Below are 24474 nucleotides of genomic sequence, written 5' to 3' on the forward strand. Positions count from 1 at the left end.
TATCCTTATCCGGATAAGAAATATCCATATCCGTATCCAATTCATAAATATATATCTGTATCCGAATAAGATCATCCATATTCATTTATCGGATACGGAGCGAAAAATATTCACCCCGTTTTCAAGCCTACATGTGGCCTTGCTTCGACTGCATCGCCCGTAGGGATGGAAACAAATCGGATATGGATCTAACAGTCCACTTTCCACATTGCTATTCATATTTTAATACGAATGCAAATACAAATTCGAATATCCTCGAATGCAAATGCGAATAAGATAGTTTGGATCTAAATCCGCATTCGAATATCTACTCGATCGAGTTATAAGTAAATATCCTACACATTTAATGATAAGAATTTTTATTTTGGTGTGTAAAAAAATCGTTTACATTTGAAATTACTTGAATTACCGAATTTTAGAAATTTCATTTGAAATTCATGTCAGAAATTTTAATTTTTGTTCAAATTTGATTGAAATTTATTCCAATTTGATTGGACCGGAATATATAAATTTTGTTCACCACTAAAATTTCTAAAATATTAATAAAAATTGGTTCTATGTTAGCGAATACGGGCATATCCATTTCCATATCCTAATTTAAAGCAATTCAAATGTCTATATTTAAATTGGATTCTCGAAAATGAATTTAAATACATCTATTTTAATATCTGTTTTAGAAACGGATATAAATAAGAATATCTATATTTATATTTTAACCAGTATGAATATTAAATAATTTAAATACCTCCTATCTATTTTCACTCCTACCACCCGCTGGTGACGCGTGGGTGTCCCGAACTGGCTCCGTGTGTCCTCCGTCCTTTGCGCGAGGGGGAGAGTGCGAGATAGAGGTTTTCATAGTTAGATCATCTTTAACCATATTTTCTTTATTTTATTCTCTTCCTGATTACCTTTTCTGTTCCCATTCTCTTTATTTTCTTTCATCTTCAATAATTTTTCTTCGAGGGGAATCGTAAAAGAAAAGGAAAGAATTACATCTTAAAAGTAATGATATGAGAATCCTTCCGTAACAAAAATTATAAATAAAAGTTGTTGAAACGCTGAAAAAAATAAAAATTTCTTTACGACCGAAATTTGGGCGGAAGCCAGGGTCTTAACGCTGTCCCTGGCTCGCTGCCGATGTGGCGCTCGGAGTTGATGCCGTCCCAGCTGGATCTTCTATACCGTTCAGTTAATGCCGTCCCAGCTGGATCTTCTATACCGTTCGATACTGTGCCGCCGCCCGACACCGATCAGTTACCAGTACGTCTCAAAACCAAGTTATACTGATGGAGCATTCGCAAATCTAAAGGTTATACTGATGGAGCTATGACGTATGGGTGCTTAACTATAACTGAGAACCTCAGAATTTGAAAGAAGCTTTAAGTAATAATTCTTGGAAGATGCAATGGATCAAGAGTATATAACTCTTATTAAGAATCAAATTTGGCATTTAGTTCCACTAGGAAAACAAAAATATTATTGATTGTAAATAGGTATATAAAATAAAACGGAAAATAGATAGTACTGTAAATTGTTACAATGTTATACTTGTTGCAAAGGGGTTAAAACGATGGTACAGTATTGACTATGAAAATAATTTTAGTCTTGTAGCCAAGGTTGCTACTATCATGATGTTATTGTCTATTGCAGTATCTAACGATTAGTACATTTCTCAGCTACATATGCAAAAGACGTTTCTTATGGTGTTCTAGAGGAGTTTGTTTTTATAAGTCAACCATCAAATCATAAAGAAAAGTCCATGCCACATCACGTATGTAAGTTGAATAAAGGTTTATATGGGTTCAAACATACACCTTGAGCATGATATTCACGATTGAGTACAAAACTGGAAGATCTGATTTTCGTTCATCCTTCTTCTATAACAAAGACAATGTCACTATATTTTTATTAATTTATATTGATGATATAATTATTACAAACTCTTCACAAGAAGCAACAGTAGCACTGCTTCGAGATTTTCAAGCAGAGTGTGCTCTCAAATATCTAGATGATATTCATTATTTTATGGGAATCAAAGTAAATAAAGTACATGGAAGTATTCTATTAACACAAGTAAATACACTATGGATTTATTGAAACATATAGCGATGATGAATTACAAGTCATTTGCTACACCACATTCTATCACGGAGAAATTGCCAGCTCATGTAGGAAAAGTATTAGGACCTGAGGACATAACACAATATAGAAGCATTGATGGGGCATTGATGGGGCTTTACAATATCTGACTCTAACTCTCCTAGATATTGCTTTTCTAGTTAATAAAGTGTGTTAGTACCTATATTTCTCCATTACTCAGTACTGAACAACAGTTAAAAGAATTATAAGGTACCTAAGATATACATTAAGTGTAAGATTGAGAATTAACTAGTCTCCTTCTATGCTTGTCGGTGCTTTCTCTGATGTAAATTGAGTTAGATGTTCGTATGATAAGAGATCTACTGAAGGTTTTGTTGTCTTTTTTGGAACAAATCTTATACTATGGAATACATGAAAATAGTTAACCGTGTCTAGATCAAGTACATAAGTTAAATATAAAACATTGACTAATACAACGGTAGAAATTATATGGGTTCAAACATTACTTGATGAATTAGGTATTAAATCTTCTTGGGACGCTCGATTATGGTATGACAATATTAATGCTAATTATCTTTTTACGAACCATATGAATCATATAAGAACAAAACATATCAAGGTAGGGTTATCATGTTGTTAGAGAGTGAGTTGCTCAACAATGGTTAGATATTCAATTTGTTCCAATAGGTGATCAAGTATCAGATAGTTTCACTAAGTCTCTATCAGCCTAAAGCCCGAAAGAATTTAAACACAATCTTAACTTAAATGAATTATGATTAAGGGATAAGCTTGTGTATCTATCTATTTGAAATCAAATCAATCTCTAGAGATATAGAAAGTATCCAATGTACTTGGATTTGAACTCATGACCGAACCTGATATGCTGTAATCTTTAGCTGCGGTTTGCCGGGCTATATTAACACCCAACAGCGGCTGAGGTGGAGACGCTTCCATCGACTTCCACTTTCTGCTTTTGTGCTAGGTGCATCGACACATTATGTTTGGAAGGAAGTCTCCATGATCATCGGAGTATTTATTCCGATATCGACAGATCAACCACGCCGCACCACGAGGGGTGTGTTAATAAATATCTTAGGTCTGTCCCTGACCATTTTTCACGAGTCAACTGGACTGTTGGAGCCAGCCTCTGATCAGGGGCAGACGGCTCCACATTCGGAGGCGCAGCAATGGAGTCCGGCGAGCTCATGATCCGACCCGGGCCGTCCGTCGCCTCCAAACCCGACGGCCACGGCGGCTGGCGCGCCGCGTTCTACATCGTCGGTAATCCCGCAGATCTTGAATCAACTATCACCTCACTCGAAGCTAACTACCAGTCTACTACCTCGGCCTTCACGTTGCTTGACTGTGGCTGTTACTACCACTGCCTTGCAGTGGTCGGGTTCTTGGAGCGCATCGGGTTCTACGGCGTGCAGGGCAATTTGATAATGTACCTGACCGGCCCACTCGGCATGTCCACGGCGGCCGCGGCCGCCGGCGTGAACGTGTGGGCCGGGACCGTGCAGGTGCTGCCGCTTATCGGCGCGCTCGCCGCCGATTCGTGGCTCGGGCGGTTCCGCGCGGTCCTGGCCGCCGGCGTGCTCTATCTGCTGGTTAGTACTTCTGGACTGGTTCGCCTCTATTTTTGCTCGAATAATCGCTTTCCATGTCCGCGAACATCATATGGCGAGAGGTTTGGGTCTTGGACGACTCATGTTCTGGCGCCATTGGTACTGAATTGGCAAAATTGATTGTGTGGAGTAGTACTAATACGACGGAATTTTGCAATTCTTCTGAAAAAATAATCTTGCGGTGATTTTGATTGCGTATAGCAGGAATCGGAGGTACACCAAGTTCAAAAATTCAAATTTCACATAGTCAACAATACATGTTATAGTTCATCTTCAAGAGTTCTAGTTATCGTTGAACTGTTAATGCACTGCTCGTAAGCTGCACTTTTGCAACTGTGTCTGAAACTCTGTTTCCAAACTGCAACGATGACAGAGCTTGGGAATGCTGACGGTCTCATCCGCGCTGGAAGCATCGCAACCTCTCGCCGCGAGCTCGCCGTCTTCTGCCCGGCTCGCCTTCTTTTACGTCGCTCTCTACCTGCTGGCGCTGGCGCAAGGCTTCCACAGGCCGTGCATCGAAACCCTCGGCGCAGACCAATTCTCGCCAAGCGACGGCGACCCCGGCGCGCGCGCGTCCCGGAGCTCCTATTTCAACTGGTTCCACTTCTCCATCTCGTGGGGCTACGCCGCCTCCACAACGGCGGTGAGCTACGTCGATGACAACGTCGGCTGGACTGTTGGGTTCGGCGTGTGCTGGGCCACGATGGTGCTGTGCCTTGCCGTCTTCTTGCTTGGCGCGCGGACGTATCGTGCCGAGCAACCCGTTGACGGCAGCCCGTTCGTTGAGACCGTGAGCGCATGGGCCGCGAGGGTCTTCCATCGCAAGGACGACAGTGGCACGGAATGGTGAGTACGCGCTAACTTCTGTGTTCTCATGTGCCGACTTCTACGTCATAATGCACGGCGTCTTCCTTGATTTGCGCAGGCTTCTAGATCGAAAACCTGAGGAAGGTAAGGGACTCGTCGTTAAGCTGCTCCCAATATGGCTGTGTGGCATGGTCTACGCAGCCGTCACTTCGCAGGTCTACACTCTGTTTACCAAGCAGGCCAGCACACTGGACCGGCGCCTCGGCGCGGCAACGGGCCTCGTCGTGCCTCCCGCGGCGCTCCAGTGTTTAGTCAGCTTCACCTTTATCACCATGCTCCCGGTCTACGACCGCGCCTTCGTGCCCCTCGCAAGGCGGATCGCCGGGCACCACTGTTACGAACTCGCTAAATCTCACGAAAGAGGAATGGATTCGCACAGCATCACGGCAACTCGCCGGACCTGTTCTTCACTAGTTCCACTAGTTCATCCGAGTTTCTCTTCTTGTCCCCCAAGTTCTGGATAACAATCCCCTTTAACCACACGTTCCGACAGCTAAGCACGCACGGCAACATACGGGCCGAAACTCCACAACTACACAGGCTGTCTACTTTCCATTTACCCACTCCGGCCCACTGATCCGCTTGTTTGGAAACTTGGCGCGCTTGACCTTTCCTGGCTTCCTCCCCGCCTCCTTTCCTCTGATGTCCTCGGTGCAGCCGCCTTCTTCTTCAGTGCTGCCTTCAGGAATCCTCTTCAGGCCCGGGTCGGTGACAACCCCGTCTCCTTGAAACGAGGCTTGTCCCCAAGCCGTTGCCTTCGGAAATCGTTGCCGCAGAGCTTGCTCATCTTCCCAGGTGGCCAGGGACGGAGGCCAATCAGTCCATTGCACCAGGACTTGCTGCACTGTACCAGAAGAGCGTCGATGTAGTCGCCGATCCAGTATGACTTCTGGTACCTGAAACGCAGAGGGCTGAGGGGGCAAGGTAACAGTGACAGGATCAGATGTTAGTGTAGCTTGCTTCAACTGAGAAACATGAAATACGGGATGAATCCCCACGGATGGTGGTAAGTCCAATTTGTAAGCCACTGGCCCGATCCGCTGAACAATCTGAAAGGGGCCGAAATATCTGAATGATAACTTGTGATTTGCTCGAGTGGCCACCGAAGTTTGGACATAGGGCTGTAGTTTCAGAAAGACAAAGTCTCCAACTGCAAATTGCCGCTCAGAACGTTTCTTATCAGCCATCTGCTTCATCCTGAGCTGGGCTCTCACCAAATGCTGCTGAAGAAGCTTAGTCATCATTTCTCTGTCCTTTAACCATTCTTGCAGATCAGTAATTCGACAAGCCTCAACCTTGTCTATTCCCAATTGCCGAGGTTGATGACCATACAAAACCTCAAATGGAGATTTACCCAGAACAGAATGATGACTAGTGTTATACCAAAATTCAGCTAAAGGCAACCATTTACTCCACTTGTTAGGACAAGCATGCACAAAACATCTGAGGTATGTCTTCAAGCACTGATCAACTCTTTCACTTTGCCCATCTGTTTGAGGATGATAGGAAGTACTCATCCTCAAATCCGTGCCAGCTAGTCTAAATAGTTCTTGCCAAAGGGAGCTAGTGAAAATTCGGTCTCTATCTGACACTATAGCACTAGGCAAACCATGAAGTTTAAAAACATTGTCCATGAACACAAGGGCTACTTGGAAAGCAGTGAAAGGATGTGACAAAGGCATAAAATGTGCATATCTTGAAAACTTATCTACCACAACAAGTATACAATTAAATCTGGAAGAGGTTGGCAAACCTTCTATAAAATCCATTGTAATAACCTGCCATGCTCCATCTGGAATGGGGAGAGGTGCTAGAAGACCTGGATAGGCTATTTTCTCAGTTTTGGCTTGTTGACAGACTGCACAATGTGACACAAAGTCCTTGACTGCTTGCTTCATCTTAGGCCAAGCAAATAGATTTTTGACTCGTTTATATGTAACTTCAAAACCTGAATGCCCTCCTATGGCACTGGTGTGTAAAGCCTGTAGAATTCTTTGCTGGACAGTAGTATTGACACCCACCCAGATTCTGTTCTTGTATCTGATAACACCATTGGTGAGAGTAAATAGCCCTATGGTGTCCTTGAGTATTAATCCAGCCAACAATTCTTTGGTGTCTTCTTGCTGTTGATATCCCAGTATTATGTCCTCCAGCCAAATAGGCTGAGCCACTGAAATAGATGACAGATCAGCAGTTTCAGCACAAGGTACTCGTGATAAGGCATCAGCCACTTTGTTATCCACTCCCTTCTTGTAAATGATTTTATATTGAAGCCCCAACAGTTTGGTCAGGGCCTTGTGCTGCCATGGTGTAACAAGTCTTTGTTCTTCTAGGTGTGTGAGACTTCTTTGGTCAGTCTTTATCAGAAATTCATCCTGTTGCAGATAGGATTTCCAGTGATCTACTGCCATAATGATTGCCAGATATTCCTTCTCATAAGCTGACAATCCTTGGGTTTTTGGGCCTAGAGCCTTGCTGACATAGGCTATGGGGTGTCCTTCTTGTTGCAATACTGCTCCCACTCCCTTCTCAGAGGCATCAGTCTCTATAACAAAGGGTTTCTGAAAATTTGGCATGGCCAACACTGGAGCAGAGATTAAAGCTTCCTTTAGGGTCTGAAAAGCTGTTTCAGTGGCTGCTGTCCAAACAAAAACTTCTCCCTTCTTCAACAGATTAGTGAGTGGCTTGCTAATCATACCAAAGTTCTTCACAAACTTCCTATAGTATCCTGACATTCCTAGGAAACTCCTTACCTCCTTCACATTTTTAGGTTTAGGCCAATCCTTAATAATTTGGATCTTCTTTGGATCAGTGGCTACTCCTTTAGCACTGATCACATGCCCTAGGTAAGCTAACTTGTTTTGAGCAAAAGAACACTTGGATAACCTCACTTTCATCTGATTCTTGGTCAGCAGCTCAAACACTTGTTGTAACTGCTTCACATGATCATCAAGGCTTTTACTATAAACCAATATATCATCTATGAACACAACAACACATTTCCTAAGCAAAGGAGCCAACACCATGTTCATCACACCTTGAAATGTGGCAGGAGCTCCTATGAGCCCATAGGGCATAACCTTGTATTCATAATGACCCTGGTGAGTCTGAAAGGCTGTCTTGAATTCTTCTCCTTCAGCAACTCGGATTTGATGGAACCCTGCCCTTAGATCCAAGGAAGAAAACCAAGCTGCTCCTTGTAGTTCATCCATCAATTCATCAATAACAGGCAAGGGGTATTTATTTTTTATGGTCATAGCATTCAACCGCCGAAAATCCACACATAACCTCCACTCTCCTGATTTCTTCTTCACCAATAGCACGGGTGAAGCAAAAGGACTAGAGCTGCATTGAATCATATCATTTTTCAGCAACTCAGAAATCTGTTTCTCAATCTCATCCTTCTGAGCTGGGTTATACCTATAAGGCCTAATCCTAAAGGGTTGTGCTCCCGCCATAAGAGGTATTCTGTGATCACTTAACAGTTTTGGAGGGAGACCAGTAGGTTCTTCGAATAATGATTTGAATTCGTGCAGCAATTTAGCGATAGCAGGAGGTACCATTGTCCAGTCCATCTTCGGGCTGGTTGGTTGGAGCTGCAGCACACATAATGCTATCAATCTTCTCCATAGCCTTCAGCTGAGATTCTGATATTGGAGACCCCAACTGTGCTTGAGCATCAAGTCCTTGCAATTTTATCCCTTTCTGCTGATAGATGAAGGCCATCCATTTTTCAACCCAGTGGATTTGCATGGGGCTGTGCTCTTCTAGCCAATCTATTCCCAAGATTACATCATACCCCGTGAGAGGTATTATCTTGAAATTGCTGCAGAAAGAGTAACCTTGTACTGTCCAATTCTGACTGGTCAGCTCATGAGTACAAAGAAGAATTCCCCCACTAGCCACTCTAACTCTCATAGGCCTTTGCAATTTCTGCCAATTGGGTATAGATATAGCCAATTGCTCACTGACAAAACTATGGGTACTGCCTGAATCCACCAGCATGATGATTTCTCCACTTACCCACTTCCCTAGTAACCTCATTGTCCTGCTCCCTTCAGTACCAGTCAAGGCTTGCTGTGAAATGGCCATGAGATCCTCTTCTGAATCAGACTTGATTCCTTCTATTCCTGCATCTGTGTTTTCAAACCCTTCAGGCAATATCCTCCACAGCTCTTCCACCACATTCAGTGATACAGTTGCTGCACACTTATGATTAGTGCCCCATTTTCCCCCACACTTAAAACATAACCCCTTTGCTCTTCTATAAGACTTGAGAGATGCCAATTTTTCTTCACTACTTCCTCTCACACTGGCTCCAGATGGAATTCTCCTGTTTTCACCCCCATACTGTTCATTCTGAATTTTCAGAGAAGAGGTTGGTGCTGTCAGTTGGCTTCTCAGTGAGTTTTTCAAATAAGGTACTCCTTCAGACCTCTTGACATCCCTTCTAGGAGCCTCAAGTGAAACCTCTTCCTGCAAAATGGCCAAGGAACTAGCAGCATCCAGGTCTATGGGTCTATGCAGAAGGACAACAGCTCTAATGTCACTCCTCAAACCATCAATAAAACGATTGGTTATGACAGCTCTATTCATAGAGGGATCATGAGCTAACAACTGGTGAATTAAATCATCAAATCTCTCTATAAAATCCAAGACTGTGCTAGTTTGACTAATATGAAAGAATTGTCTAATTAACTGGTTGCCTTGATCTCTCTCAAACCTTTGACACACTGCTACACAAAGGTCATTCCAATTGAAATACATGCCTCTAGTTTCAATAGACTGCAGCCAAAACGCTGCTGACCCAACAAAATGCATCGTGGCTAACTTCACCCAAGAATTAGGCAAGACATCATATAGATCAAAAAAGGTTTCGCACTTCTTAATCCACATCTTAGGGTTTGAGCCATCAAATTGGGGAAACTCCAATTGGGGTAAAACAGCCACCACACCAGAGCTAATACTAGGCGCACTTCTAACGCTCGCATCTCCAATCTTAAAGGGAATAGATGCGTAAGCATTAGGGTGAGGCGCACCTGTGACCGGAGGCGGTAGGAGAGTGGTGACCACTCCCGAACCAGTCCCCCGGTGATGTAGAGCTGAACGGTGGCCTGAAGGCCCGAACGTCGCCTCTGTCGAGGTTGCCCCCAGGTGCGCGGTGGCCGGCGTCCTCAGAGAGAATTCGACCTCCGCTCCTTGAGCTTGAGGTTGAACTCCTTCTCCAGGTTGATTGACATAGGACCCAGGCTTCAGTGCGATTTGCTCAACTTGAGCCTTCAGATCTGCTAGCCCAGACTGAAGATCCAACAGCCCATTCTCCACCTGTGGCTTCCAGAGCTCGAATTCTCCCTTGGTGGTCTTCAACTCCTCCATCGATGTCCTGATCTCTGAGAGTGAGTGCTGATTCTGCGCATGCTGCTCCCTCAGCATGGCCACCAGCTCTGTCAGCTCGTCGGTCTTCATCTTGGTCTGGAGGCGTGTCCCGTGGTGATGATTCGCCAGGATCGTTGCTCTGAATACCAAATGTTACGAACTCGCTAAATCTCACGAAAGAGGAATGGATTCGCACAGCATCACGGCAACTCGCCGGACCTGTTCTTCACTAGTTCCACTAGTTCATCCGAGTTTCTCTTCTTGTCCCCCAAGTTCTGGATAACAATCCCCTTTAACCACACGTTCCGACAGCTAAGCACGCACGGCAACATACGGGCCGAAACTCCACAACTACACAGGCTGTCTACTTTCCATTTACCCACTCCGGCCCACTGATCCGCTTGTTTGGAAACTTGGCGCGCTTGACCTTTCCTGGCTTCCTCCCCGCCTCCTTTCCTCTGATGTCCTCGGTGCAGCCGCCTTCTTCTTCAGTGCTGCCTTCAGGAATCCTCTTCAGGCCCGGGTCGGTGACAACCACGCGGGCGTGACGACGCTCCAGCGCATCGGAGCTGGCATGGCAATGTCCTGCGTCGCCATGGTCGTCGCGGCGCTCGTGGAAGCCAGGCGGCTCCGCGTGGCCTCGGACGCGGGCCTGATAGACCGGCCGGACGTGGCGGTGCCAATGAGCCTGTGGTGGGTGGTGCCTCAGCACGTTCTGATTGGCCTGGCGGGGGTGTTGGGCGATATCGGCCTCGAGGAGTTCTTCTACGACCAGGTGCCCGATGCGCTCCGCAGCGTCGGGCTCGCGCTGTCCCTTAGCGCAGGGCCGTTGATTAGCATGTGCAGGGTGGGCGACCGCACAGGGCCCCCACCCTGCAAGGGCCTCATGTAGCCATCAATTTTATTTTATTAAAGTTAATTTCTATAATTTTAGATTATTAATTAGGTCAGCAGGCTATTAATTTAGTCATTTATCTCACTGCGAACAGTTACGTCTCATGAATTTTTATACGAAGATTAGATAGAACTATACTACTAGTACTAAGTATGTTTTAGCCTTTAAGTGTAACTGAATTTTTATCACCCATTTAAATTAGATATTATGGTATAGTATATAGAATATAAATAGGCTCTTCACATACCACAACTCTCCTAGATTAGATATTATTATATTTTATGAATTTCTCAAATATTTCTCTTTTATTTATAAATATTGATCACATATAATATTAATTCTATTTTTAACGGTGCACATATAACTGTATTCGAGAAAAGATATCTTCTTTTTTGAGAGTGTAATTTCAATTTTGCACAGGCCCCTTAATACTGCGGTACGGCCCTGCCTTAGCGCCATGGGCGCGGGCAGCTACGCCAGCGGTATGCTCGTGTCGGTGATCGACTGGGCGACGAGGAGCAGCGGGCAGAGCTGGTTCTCCGATAACCTGAACCGAGCGCGCCTCGACTACTTCTACTGGCTTCTGGTGGGGCTCGTCGCTTTGGAGGTGACCGCGTTCTTGCATTTCGCAAAGCGATTTGTCTACAGGAACAAAACGAGCTGTGATCCTTGAAACCTTGAAAGTGCAAATGATTTCCTTGGGTGGAAGGTGTAAATTAAATGTAAGAGCATAAAAAGGGAAGGTAAATTAAATGTAAGAGCATAAAAAGGGAAGGTAAATGGGTGTGATTTCATTTCTGCAATGCCCGGCCCTTGGTATCTACAAGTGACACCGTGACGGTCATTTTCACTGCACAACAGTGTAGCTCGCTTTTCTTCAAAAAAAAAAAAACAGTGTAGCACGTCATTTTGGGATGATAACCTTCACGAGAAAGAATAGCATAAGCAAATCTACTCTTTAGTTAAGGATCTACCGTAATTTTTTCAAGAGAAGATTCCTATTGCTACAAAGGGCATGAGGATGGACAGAGAAATGGAGAGAACCAAGCTGAAACCAAAAGCTCTCTCTGTTTCGGCCTGGCCCATATTGTTTCTTCTTTTTTGAGGGAGCGGCCTGCTCCGTACTTAACATGGTGGGTCTCTCGTTGCGAGGTAAAATTGGGCCTTCTTCACCACACTCTGTTCCAAATGGACGAATTTTTATATTTTATTTTTCAAAGTTAGCAATTTTAAGCGGTTGTTTGAAAAAATAGTAACTATAGGCGTCTGTCATCCGTTGAAAGTCATTCCAACGGTTGATAAGATTAAAAAATAAACATAATCGTCCTTCTAACATGCGACATGTTAAAAAACATAAAAATACATTATTTCGTTACTCTCAAAATTCAAATTACTATGTAAATAATTATGGAAAAGTCTGAAAAAATATGGTGTAGAAGATGCTACCATCTAGCTCTCACATTTTTTTAGCTCAAAGTTACTTGTACAACGAGAAATAAAAAATACATTTTAAGGATGCTGAAATTCGTAGTACTCAGCTGAAATTTGTCTTTTTTATTTTTCATTGTACAAGTAACTTTTTAAGTTGATATTTTTATAATATCTAGATGATAGCATATTCTACGTTATGTGATGGCAACATGAAGAAAAAGAATGGCTATGAAGCACTAGATGTACAAGTTTACTGGCAACCCGGTGATATATAGTATATTGTTGGATCTGAACCTGACACTCTGCATTCTTTCCTGCATACAGTAGCTCCTAGTTGTGCCTTGCTGTCAGCAAGGGAGCTGTTGAATACTGTGGCAGAGTGCTGTCTATAAAAGTAAACATGAAAGATGAAGCTGCAGTGCTTATAGTTTATGACTGAAACGAACGACAATCATCTTCTCCAGTACACACAGCTGCTTATTAATGATACTCAAATATATAGTTCATCTTGTACTCAACGTCTATCATTTCTAGAGTTCTGTCTAGTGATCGACATCAATCAAGAACAATTTGTTTGGTTTTGGATTAGAAAGGGCGTAGAAAAGGTGGTCAGTTTACTAACTGGCCAGTCCAGTCACTCCGTCTTCAGACATGTCAGGTCCTCCCAAAAGAATGATTCCGACAACGTAGTCAAGCTGCTTAATCCCTTCTAGAGTGGCAGATAAGTAATGCCAAATTATTGATTTATTAGTTCATCATCAAGCTGGGATGGGATGCTCTAATCGGGTACAGAGTAGTGAACATGACCAAATGGAGCGTACTTGATCCTTTCCTATTCTTGGTTTCTTCTTCTTATTTTTTAATGCAAGGCTGGTAACAGGAAAATCGCCATCAGCAAAAGAATCAATGACTTATTTTAATCTGTTGCTTCATGTTCAGCTCAGAGACAACGTCGTGTAACCTAACGGTTAAGGAGTAAATAATTATGAAGCGCGACAGCTTACATATTCCTGAGTATACTTCACGATGGGCACAACAGCTGATCGAGCTGACGCGCCCACTACGCCGAACTACAACATAGCTACAGCAGAGGAGAGGACGACCGAAGAAGGACGCGCCACCTCAAAAGCATGGTGAAGGCGTGAGAGTATTACTCCACTTACTAGAGTTTAAATTTTTATACTCATAAGTTTTTATATCGATGTGAGTATTTTTAAGATTTATTTTTAGATGTATGATAGAAGATGCATCCGTAAATATGTGAGCGTGGTATTTATATGCATTAGTGTGTACATGTACTTCGTACTGGACTATGATAGGAAGATTGTTGAGGGCATGTGTTTGCCCTGGAAAATTGGGGTGCATAAATACGTACATACCAGAGTACTACAAATACTATATTTTATTCACCCAGCGGTAATGTAAATCTGGGTCGATTTTGTATCACAAAGTTCTACTGAGGGTATTGCTAGTGGGAGTGTGGGATATGATTAGACAATATACTTATATGATCCCAAAGTCCGACACAGCGACGAGATGGCCGAGTTGGTCTAAGGCGCCAGATTAAGGTTCTGGTCCGAAAGGGCGTGGGTTCAAATCCCACTCTCGTCAATTGAATTAATTTTTGTTTCTCCGTATTTTTCCTTATACGTTTATAAAAGTTCAGCAGAAAGGAAATCAAAACGATTTGGCACGGTCAGTTTGACTTAGATTCAAAATTCTGCTCGTACTGGCAGCACCAAGTTCCACTTGCGCAAAAAGCAATTTATCCACGTTCTGTTCAGCATTCCCCAACTGCAACCGAATTCAGTTTTGGAGACTCGTTGTAGCCTCAGGCAGCAACGAGTCTCTTCTGTGCGATGCAAAACTGCAAAGTGAAATACAGATGGAGCAGATATTCCAAAGAAACCTAACATATGCATAGCGTACTCAAAAGGTCACAGTATTTACGATAGCATAAGAGTCATGACAATAGGTCGTGGGAAATCTGAAAAATGACAGTCAGCTTTGTGTTCATCCAAGAAACGGGCTGCGCCAAAAAATTGACAGTTTGATCCTGGGCCGGATGAAAATTCTTACTCGGCCTGACGACAGAACCACGCCGTCGTGACCTCCACCACAAGACCGCGAGCTCCTCAAGGCATCTCGCCGTACGTGCTGCTGCCCAGATGCCTGCCCGCTGACGACGAGAGGCCGAGCGTGACCTGTGACCAACGAAGCTCTGCCGTCGGAGCAGAGTACCGGCTGGCGGGCTGGTGTTCTTGGTGTCCGGGGGCGCGGAAGCCGGAACAAAGTAGAGGCTCCATACGAAGCTTAGTTGGCGGAGGAGACTTGCGGCTGCCGGGCGCTACGTTCTTGTGCGGTGTCGTGGCTTACCGGAGCTCACCGTCGGAACGGCAAGCAAGAGAGCAGCATCATGAGGAAGGAAGGGCCTTTGTTAATCCGCGCACGCACGCGCAGAGCCGAACGCGTCGTACGATCAGATAGAAAAATCCTAGAAGAAAGTTTTTGATAAAAAGAAAAAAAAATTGAACAGAAAGTTTTCAGATAGAAAAATTTCTACTCAAAAGTTTTCAACAGAAATTCTAGAGCAAAGTTTTGATAAAAAAAGAAACAAAAGATTTTGATCAGAAAGTTTTCAGATCGAAAATTTTCTACTCAAAAAGTTTTCAACCAAAATTTTAGAAGAAAGTTTTTTATATAAAAAAACAAAAGTTGTGATAAAAAATTATTGGATTGAAAAAATTCTACTCAAAATTTTTCAAAAAAAAATCTAGAAGAAAATTTTCAACCGGCAATTACACTAGAAAAATCAACGCAAGTTCCAAAGAAAAAACAAACGCGGGCTCATCTTCTACGGCGCCGGCGCCACCGCGAGCACCTCGTCTTCGAGCAGCGTGGCGGCGACTCCACATCTTCCAGACCCCACCTGGCTCGTGCCTCCTCACTATATATACATGAAAAGGCAGGTAGCCCGACAAACTCATGCGTGAGTAACCAAGTAGCGCGTGAGCGCTAACCAGAAGTTTAGCGAAGGAAGAAAGGCTCTCCCTCGTTTGCAACTACTCCCTACATTTTTATTTACTTGTCATTAAATTCCATTGTGAGTTCATCCCACAACTTCTACGTGCTCATCCTCAGCACCGTTGATTGCTGCGAGCTCCTCAAGCCTCGGCAAAAGTACAGGGCGCTGCCCTGCGCGTCCGACGACGTTGCGGCCGCTGGGAAGCCGAGAGCGTAACCTTCGTCGACATTTGCACGCGAAGAAGCAAGGGTCTGTGAGACCATGGAAATGCCTCTGAACCACCCCGAGCTGTAATCTCATGTCAGCGTGGAGATGCCACCGCCACCCGTCGTGGTATGTGGAGCTGAGAACGGAGCAGGACGACACCCCGCCTGCTGACGCCGAGGACGTCCGCCCCGGCGAGCTCAACTTGTCCTGATGGATAGAATTGTCCGATACTATACTTATACATACATCAATCAGTGTTCTGGGTATTTACAAAGCTACGGATACGAAGGCTACCTACAATACCTTCCGTGTTACTTCATATATATGACGCAACAGTTGTAGCATTGAATACCTTGCAAAATCAAAGAATTACTTCATATATATGTAGATGCGCTAGAACAAAAGACAATAGAGACAATGAACTATGGCAACACTGTTAAAGTCGTTTCGATGAAATATTTTCCTGTGTTAATATTTCCGGAGTGCAGCCATTTCAATGCTATCTGCTGCAACGATTCACAAAAGCGACAAACGAAATTGTGTGCTATATGAAAATGTAGATAGAAATGGGAAAATTTTTAGGGGCGTCAGTCATTGTGACAATTAGCGAGTAGTGACTTCCTTGCAACCAGGCACGGGAGCAGGACAGCAGGAGAAATAAGCCCCCTCATGTTCCTCCAAGTGAAAAGGTTGTTTTGATGTATTAACAATGCATAATTTGAGCTTTTAGGATCTTGATTTGAATTGAAAATTAATTCTTTTGCCAGCGTTGGAGGTCTTCAATCGCCTTCTTCCATTGCCACGCACGCTGTTTTGCATCCTCAAACGTTGACACCTTCTTTGGCTGTAAGAGAACTCAATTAGTGTGATGAATGACTTCTAGTATAATACTATAGGAACAATTGCAGCTAAGATGAATACCGTGCATATTCTAAAATGTGAAGAATTTGATACTTGCACATTGAGTTCACTTGGATCATCAGACCAAATAATGTTCCCCTTGGCCACCATCTTTGCAGGGTCAACACAGATCAACTGAGGTTTGTCGGTGAGGATCAACTGGACCTTCTTGTTTGCTAGCTTATTAATCTTCTTCAGCTTTGATATCAAAACTACAGACTCACCAGGGTCCAGGAATTCTTGCCTGCCACATTGTTTAAGCAATATGCACCAACGTGAATTACTTACTCATGGAAAAGAAATGCAAGCATGATGTCGAGTATTTCAGCCTTTTATTTGTTTTTTATTTTTTCTCTCCTGTAGGGCATAATCAATTTCGTGATATACATGGTATTTACCATTTAGAGTCGAAGGAGTCGATGGAAGCTAATTTAGATATATGGGAGCGTACTTCAGAAGATGATGCAGCACCATTATTGATAACAGGGTTTAACTGTTGGCTGGCTGTCACGCTTCCCATGTGTGATAACCAATTCGAATCCTGGCTATCCTCATCCTCATTTGCCTGAATGGAGATATTGTTAGAAAGATGAAGAGTGGGATAAATTAAAAGATATTATTGACAAATTTAACAAAAGAATACATTTGCATCCATTGCGATTTTTGGTGCTCGTGCCTTCCTCAAGTTTTTCCAGTCAATGCCTCTGAAGAAAGGATGCTTCTTCAAGGAAGCATAACCATCAGGTCCCGCACCTGGCCTTTTGCTTGGATCAACATCCTGCATATTAATAATAAGATGGATATTGTATAAAGTGAAGCCAGTATGTTCGGAACTTCAAATTTACAGTTTTCGAATTTGGGATCTAAGGCATGCAAACTTTTTTACGAAACAGGTGCAAAATTATTATGTGTTAAAAGTAAAAATCATCAGCTTTGCGTTTGGACCATAAGTGTAACTGAGCATTTGAGCAACCAGTGGGTTTTCCAGGATCTGAATTATGTATGCTTGCAGTTTTCCAGGCTACTTCATTTTTTACCATCCTGGTTTTCGTGTTTGGAACTAATCCTGGTTTTTTAATAATCTCCCAGCACAAACCGCAGGGAAGAAATCATTTTTTTTGTCTCAAAGCAGGGAGATGGCTGGGATTTGAACACATGTCGTTGGCATAGTGACCATCGCTATTTCCACTGGAAACACATCCCAATATCTTGTTTGCGGTATTTATATATTACAAAACAGCAAAATATTTACATGAAGAATAAATGAGGAACTTGTGCACAAAATCTATAGAAGTAATCAGTATTTGTACATACCAGCAACTTGTCAATAAGATCTCTTGCTTCATCTGAAATATACTCAGGAAACTTGAGGTTCCTTGCAATGATTCTCTGGAAAATTAACCACTCACTGGCATCTTTAAATGGCGAAGAGCCAGAAAGCATTTGATACAGCGTGCACCCCAACGCCCATAAGTCATTTCTGTCAAGAAGTTCATAAGACAAATATGTATGAAGGTGACCACAAAGTGTAGTTTCACAGCATGCATCCATTTCTTAAGCGATGAATTTTCTAGCAATGGGAGCAGTCAGACCTTCATAATCTTCAGCATTTTATGCATGAATGTGCATTTAGTTTAGTTTCCTAATGCCAATGAGGACAATGCAATCTGAATATCTTATGTATCTAGTCAATAAAAGTGTATTGTTGATACTTGATAATGCAGTAAATAACTCTCAGTGAATAGAAACATAACATGCATGAAAGAATGAAGAATTTGAGTATAACGAAAGAAAAAAAAAATCAACTACTAAGGATTTCTTGCATGTCTATGATATGCAAGTTTTCACTCACCCAAAGGTTGCTGGGGCGGAGTTCAGCACCTCAGGTGGTACATATGCAGCTGTTCCAACAAATGTGCAGGCCCTTTCATCTGTAGACAAATACAAGGAAAACAAGAATTTACAGATGAACATTTGGAATTCTTCGACAATTCGGCGCAGCTTATGTTTTGTCTTACTGGTTGAATTTGGGAGGACTTTAATGGGAGTATCCCTTGTAGGCTTGACACTACCAAAATCAGCAATCTTGATGTGACCATCCGAAGTAAGCAGTAAGTTTTCTGGCTGAAAGAAAGATCATACGGTCCTTGTAAATACTCGTAAATTGAAAGGCAAACAGACATCTTCATTTTAGATTTGCACACCTTGACGTCCCGGTGAATTAGGCCGACGCTGTGCAGATACTCAAGTATATCAACAATTTCAGCAGCATAAAACCGTGCCTCGTCCTCAGACAGACGACCTTTCTGCAACCAAAATCCAAACGTAAGAAGCAAAGATAAGCAGGAATTAACCACATTGCGATCAGTATGATGACACCAACCCGAACAATCTGGTCGAACAACTCCCCTCCTTCGCATGACTCGAGAGCCATGTCTGCATGGTAAAAGAGACATCGTGTTCATCCAAGGCCAGGCGTCGCATTATTTTACAAAGGAATTAGTAGCTCCTTATCCTTAATGCTGACTACTACTAGTTCAGAAGGCACTAACAGAGGGAGTAGGTGTCCTGGAAGGTGAAGAAGAGCCTGATGACGCCCGGGTGATCCAGCTGATCAAGCACGATCCGCTCCATCTTGACGTAGGAGATCTTGTTCTCCTTTGTGATGAACTTCTTGTCCATGATCTTGAGCGCGTAGACGTTGCCCGTGTCCTTCTTCTTGGCCCTCACCACCTGTCATTTCATCAGCCGCCTCAAGAACCACAATTCCCACGGGGCCACGACACATGATGCAGCGGAGAGGTAGTAGGTAACCTTGGAGTAGGAGCCGACGCCGTAGATCTTGCCGAGCTCGAAGTCGTCGACGGTGAACTGCTCCTGCGGCGCGCGGAAGGCGATCCCGCCGGCGGCGGTGGGGGAGGAAGCGGCGGCGGTCGGTGCGGGTGCGGGCGAGGGCGAATGCGCGAGGCGCAGCCTGCCGGCGAAGTCCCTCTCCATGTCGTCGTCGCCGCCGACCGCCATCGGAGGGCCAGGTGGTATCTATAGGAGGAGGCAGGCGCGGGGCCCGAGGAGGGGGAGGAGTCGGCGCGGCCTCCGATGGCGGAGGCGGTCAACGGGTGGAACCATCGGATTCGGCTTCGAGGGGTGGGAAAGCAGGCGGGCGGAATCGATGGGACTGCGACGGCCGCAGCCTTTGGGCTCGGCTTGTTGGTTGGGGCCGGGGCGCAGCGTAGGAAAGGAATCGAATCTATCGAGGACGACGGGGAGACGAAGAGAGAGAGACGATCGGGGTGAAGAGAGAGAGACGATCGGGGTGTGGCCGCCTTGTGATCGAATGATGGGGGCAGGAACGGGGACTCTTTGCCTCTCTTCCCTTCACTCGGCTCATCCCCGTACACCCATTTCAGCCGGCACTTAAATGACAAACTAGTTCTCGCATTATAATAAAAAATACAAATGTTGAATGTGTAATATCTAACGGATACATTTGGAGCGTTATCGTTGTTTGATTTTATATGAATTCAAAAATTAGGAGGAAATTATTCGATAATTTCTCTCTTATTTTTTTATTTTAATTAGTAATAGACCATATATCCGTAGCCAGTAAAATATAGGAAAGCTAAAGAAATAGAATAAGTGATAAAAATAGATAAATTATTTAAATTTTATAAATTTTTATTAGATGAGAATGAAGTAGAAAAAAAGATGATACAAGAATTAACTCATGTTTTATATAGTAAAGATTGCTCTGAAAAAATTGATATAGTTGATTTTTCTCTACGAGTGAACCAAACTTTAGACCGACACAATGCACACTCAGAAACTCAAAACAGAATCACTTGTTACTTATTTGAGCGGCCTCTTTCCATTCTTCACTCACAAAGAGTATTCTAATGTTTATGGATTCAACGCGGCAACAACAACAGAACAGAAAGCAGAAAATCATATGGTCTGGGCCAGCAAAGGCCCCCGCATAGCACTCCTGTGGTCAGTAGTGCGGGCCCCAGCCGCGAAAGCATGATATGGAGTCGGAACAGAAGAACAGCACGGCACACATCATTTTTTCTGGCTGCGTTGGTCCTTGGTCTGATCGCCACAGTGCTGAAAAGCAGCACTGATGGCCGGGGCAAGGCTTTCAGTTGTTGTTGTGTTGTGCGCCTGAGAAATTCTCTAGGGTCAAAAAAAGTCGCTGGTTCCTCGGGAGAAAGAAGGATGAGGACCGGATAAAGAGAAGCGATGCAATTGAAACACGCCATTTTCAGTGGTGCCTGCCTGCGTACTCCTGACGCTGAAAGATAGGAGGGAATGGATCACGTCCTCATGTACCTGATAAACTTGGAAAAGATTGGACGTTCTTTATTTTACTTGACTTGGAGTACAGTATGTCTTGTACGTTGAATTTGAGTAGATATCGACTCAGCAGCACAAGCACATCCCATTGTATATTTGTACTGCCTTCAGACGAATTTACTTGCTGCAGAGCTGAAAAGGTGCAGTTCTGCCAAATGATGAAATGAACAGCCAAAACGATTAGAAAGTGCGTCTGCTTGTATTGCCAATACAAGAAGAGAGCAAAGACAAAATACGTGTTAAAAGGTTGCCCTGAAGCTGTTAACCCGGGAAGAACTGAAGAACTAATTGACACTCCACTTCTGGATCATCAGAAATTACCAAACGGTGTAACTGACCTTATTATCACAGCAAGAAACAGTACAAGTGCTAATTTATTCTGTTGTGTGCATACCTTCCCCAAGCATGGACAACAAGACAATTCAAAGCTTGCATCCTGAGTACTAAAAAAAAAAACTTGCATCCTGCAACAGTTCAGTTCACCTGGGCAATGGGCTTTGGAAGAAGACTGCTTCAACAGATAACCAAGGACAACATCACATAACTTACATTACAGAAACCATAGACAAAAATTCCATCATTCAGAGAAACCGTACAAAGTAGTGTATCGCTAGGCGACCATTATCAGTGAAGTAGAACATGTCTCAATCAAAACAGAGAATGGGCTAGGATTTCAAGAACTGGATATGAAGATGTCAAAGCTCAGTGCTCCGACAGAAATGAGGATTTGGGTCCACATATACCACAGGGTAGCTCAGGCAGCAGCATCAGATGAGCAAAAACCTTGTTGAAACAGTGCTGCTTTGGCCAGAGTAAACAGAAACAAGGATAAATGTAACCATCATGACGTTTTGGTTTCCCTTGACTAACTTTTTCTTGAATGCAAGTCAACATCTAAACAAGGACTGTTGTCGAGGGACAACTAATGTAAGTTTACAGTTACAAGTTTGACTGCAATGAGCGTCTTCCATACTACTAGCACGTAAGACTCCAAGAAATTTCATGCTTGACTTTGCTGCACAAGTGGACACTGTGAAAATATATTTGGCAGTGGCAGGCGTGCTTCTCAAATCAGCAAGACCTTGGAAAAAAACACTTCACCAACGATTATGGTTGGCACGTCTTTTACCATGAAAGAGTAAGTCCGGGTCAACCTTTTTTAAGGACAGCTCAACTCTGGAAAATGGTTGGAAACCTTAATTCTAGAGAGGTCACGCAAAGTTTGCAGCTCATTCATACCAACTTAAGAATTCTGATATTTTCTCTGTTAGCCAGTCCAGAGCAACAGAAACTCCCAAAGGCTAGGAAATTGCCATGCCTGAACATGGAAAGTAGAACAAGTGCTCCCAAAGGCTTCATTTTTGTATTACAGTCACAGGATTGATCTAGTTACTAGCATAACTGAGATGTCTCCATAGTGAAAGGTAGCAATTGAATAGATGTTAAATCTTACTATGGCACATAGATAGATCGAACTTGAATTCTGCATGGACATTGAACACAGCACCAAAAAACAGGCCATTGCTAGTGACAGGCATTCAACCACAGGTGAAACTTATGCCACTACATTAAGAAGCAAGAAGGTACAAACAACATTTGAAGCAATCTCAAAACAGCAGCAGATTAAACTCGAGGTGCCAAAAAGATAACTTTTTAACCCTGTGCCATTGAGACAATTATCTTGTTCATCACCATCATAGCAATACAATAGATTAGATCAAACTCACAGTAGCACTAGCAGTTCGATCAATGTAGAACCATGTAACCTCAAATTCAGTTGGATGAATGCAATTACAAAGACAAAAATGGCATGCCCAAAATTGAGTCTAAATTCTTTAGTAATTTAGTAAGCATGCAGAGTATAGAGCCACTCCCTTAGTTGCACGTTCTGGTTAGTCTTCGAAGGCGGACACCAGGTCCGGAACCGGTTCCGGCACCGTGGGCATCACCGGGTAGTTCCGCGAGAAGCACGCATCACAGAGCTCGTGCGCCTCATCGCCATAGATGCTGTGGAGCTTGTCGAGCGAGAGGAACGCGAGCGAGTCGCACCCAATCGTCCTCCGCACGCCCTCGAGGTCCATCCTGTTGGATATCAGCTCGCCCTCGCTCGGCGTGTCGATGCCGTAGAGGCAGGAGCCGATGACCGGAGGGCTGGCGATGCGCATGTGCACCTCGCGCGCGCCGGCGTCGCGGAGCAGGCGCACGATCTTGCTCGAAGTGGTGCCGCGCACGAGCGAGTCGTCGACGACGACCACGCTCTTGCCCGTGATGACGCCGCGCACTGGCGCGAGCTTGAGTTTGACGGCGAGGTCGCGGATTGCCTGCGACGGCTGGATGAAGCTGCGGCCGCTGTAGTGCCACCGGATGAGGCCCTGCTGGAACTCGAGCCCCGACGCCTGCGCGAAGCCGAGCGCGGCGTAGAATCCCGAATCGGGCACGGGGATGACAACGTCTGCACTGGGGGCCGGAGACTCCTCTGCAAGCGCGCGGCCGTAGGCGTTCCGGCGCTCGTGGACGGCGTGCCCGAACACGACGGAATTGGGCAGCGCGAAGTAGATGTGCTCGAAGACGCACGACTTGCGCGGGCGGTGCGGGACAAGGCAGGCGGACGACACCGACATGTCGCGGCGGTCCACGACGACAACCTCCCCGGGCTCCACCTCGCGCTCGTAGGTGGCGTCGATGAGGTCGAGCGCGCAGGTCTCCGACGCGAATACGACGGCGCCGTTGGGGCGGCGCCCCATCACCAGAGGCCGGAAGCCGAACGGGTCGCGCACGGCGAAGAGCTTGTCGCCCGTGAGGAACAGCAGCGAATACGCGCCCGCGAGGCGCTCGCACGCGTCGCATATGCGCGAGAGCAGCGGGCGCGAGAGCGAGGTGGCGATGAGGTGCAGGATGACCTCGGTGTCCGACGAGGTGTTAAAGATGGATCCTTGCGCCTCCAGCTTGTTGCGCAGCGCCTGGTAGTTGACGAGGTTGCCGTTGTGCGCCACGGCGAGCTGCCCGAACCGGTACGCGGCGAGGAACGGCTGCACGTTGCGCACCGAGGCGGCGGCGCCGGCCGTGGAGTAGCGCACGTGACCGATGGCGGCTTCGCCGGGGAGCTTGGCGAGGCGCGTAGGGTCGCCGAACACGTCCCCGACGAGCCCCAGCCCCGTCACCGACTTCAGCTTGCCGTCAGTCGCCGCCGCGGCGATGCCCGCGCCCTCCTCCCCGCGGTGCTGCAGCTTCTGCAGACCCAAGTAGCAGAGCGACGCGGCGTCCGGGTCGCCGATGACCCCGAACACGCCGCACTCCTCGCGGGGGTGGTCGTCGCCGTCGGTGTCATAGGAGAAGGGCGTGACGCGGTCGGGAAGCAGGGCCCGCGCCTGAGCGAGGCGCGCGGCGCAGCGGTGCAGCGCGAAAAAGGACGGCTTGATAGTGCACCTGAGCTGGTGGTGCCCGATGTTCGGAGAGGAGGCGGTGCGGCGGAGTAGGCGGGAGGAGGGTGTGGTGGTCGCGGCGGCGGTGGCGGCGGCCATGCGTGGTGCGCGGCGGAATTGGAGTTTGGGAAGGTGAGGGCTTTCGAGGATGCCCTCCCGAACGCACGTGAAGGGACGGGATTTAAAGCGGGCGGATCGGGTCGGGCGCGTCGGGTCGGGTGGGCGTGTGGAGGTCGTACTCCCGACGAGCGCAGGTTTGGAGACCGTGTA

The 24474-nt window shown here is 45.3% G+C and overlaps 3 protein-coding genes and 1 non-coding gene across 4 annotated transcripts; 2 read left to right on the forward strand and 2 right to left on the reverse strand.

The window, feature by feature from the left end:
* Nucleotides 1–3083: 3083 nt before the first annotated feature.
* On the forward strand, nucleotides 3084–11672 carry LOC133909268 (protein NRT1/ PTR FAMILY 5.16-like). Its single transcript, XM_062351628.1, has 6 exons — nucleotides 3084–3384; nucleotides 3496–3713; nucleotides 4105–4577; nucleotides 4657–4925; nucleotides 10508–10788; nucleotides 11318–11672. Exons 1-6 carry the CDS (start codon nucleotides 3291–3293, stop codon nucleotides 11540–11542), a joined length of 1560 nt encoding a protein of 519 aa, XP_062207612.1. The 5' UTR covers nucleotides 3084–3290; the 3' UTR covers nucleotides 11543–11672.
* A 2158-nt stretch (nucleotides 11673–13830) lies between these two features.
* TRNAL-AAG (transfer RNA leucine (anticodon AAG)) lies at nucleotides 13831–13911 on the forward strand. The gene has a single exon. It is a non-coding gene; the product is annotated as a tRNA-Leu (tRNA).
* A 2034-nt stretch (nucleotides 13912–15945) lies between these two features.
* Nucleotides 15946–19831, reverse strand: LOC133909269 (3-phosphoinositide-dependent protein kinase 2-like). The gene is made up of 11 exons (XM_062351630.1): nucleotides 19247–19831; nucleotides 18985–19165; nucleotides 18816–18868; nucleotides 18637–18738; nucleotides 18451–18556; nucleotides 18285–18363; nucleotides 17747–17912; nucleotides 17076–17210; nucleotides 16831–16997; nucleotides 16454–16676; nucleotides 15946–16376 (listed from the first exon to the last, which is right to left on the reverse strand). Exons 1-11 carry the CDS (start codon nucleotides 19451–19453, stop codon nucleotides 16284–16286), a joined length of 1512 nt encoding a protein of 503 aa, XP_062207614.1. The 5' UTR covers nucleotides 19454–19831; the 3' UTR covers nucleotides 15946–16283.
* Nucleotides 19832–22411: 2580 nt separating this feature from the next.
* Nucleotides 22412–24379, reverse strand: LOC133909270 (amidophosphoribosyltransferase, chloroplastic-like). Its single transcript, XM_062351631.1, has one exon. It carries the CDS (start codon nucleotides 24301–24303, stop codon nucleotides 22675–22677), a length of 1629 nt encoding a protein of 542 aa, XP_062207615.1. The 5' UTR covers nucleotides 24304–24379; the 3' UTR covers nucleotides 22412–22674.
* Between the last annotated feature and the right edge of the window lie 95 nt (nucleotides 24380–24474).

The sequence above is a fragment of the Phragmites australis genome, chromosome 2 (genome assembly GCF_958298935.1).
Source record: "Phragmites australis chromosome 2, lpPhrAust1.1, whole genome shotgun sequence".
Lineage (NCBI taxonomy): Eukaryota > Viridiplantae > Streptophyta > Magnoliopsida > Poales > Poaceae > Phragmites > Phragmites australis.

Excerpts from the sequence above, each read along its gene's own strand:
- LOC133909269 (XM_062351630.1), bottom strand. The coding sequence starts at position 19,453 with ATGGCGGTCGGCGGCGACGACGACATGGAGAGGGACTTCGCCGGCAGG. Across the intron at positions 18,739-18,815 it reads TGTTCGACCAGATTGTTCGG|AAAGGTCGTCTGTCTGAGGA; the intron begins GTTGGTGTCATC and ends TTTTGGTTGCAG. Across the intron at positions 18,364-18,450 it reads AGTCCTCCCAAATTCAACCA|ATGAAAGGGCCTGCACATTT; the intron begins GTAAGACAAAAC and ends ATTTGTCTACAG.
- LOC133909270 (XM_062351631.1), bottom strand. The coding sequence starts at position 24,303 with ATGGCCGCCGCCACCGCCGCCGCGACCACCACACCCTCCTCCCGCCTA.
- LOC133909268 (XM_062351628.1), top strand. The coding sequence starts at position 3,291 with ATGGAGTCCGGCGAGCTCATGATCCGACCCGGGCCGTCCGTCGCCTCC. Across the intron at positions 3,385-3,495 it reads CGCCGCGTTCTACATCGTCG|TGGTCGGGTTCTTGGAGCGC; the intron begins GTAATCCCGCAG and ends ACTGCCTTGCAG. Across the intron at positions 3,714-4,104 it reads CCGGCGTGCTCTATCTGCTG|AGCTTGGGAATGCTGACGGT; the intron begins GTTAGTACTTCT and ends CAACGATGACAG.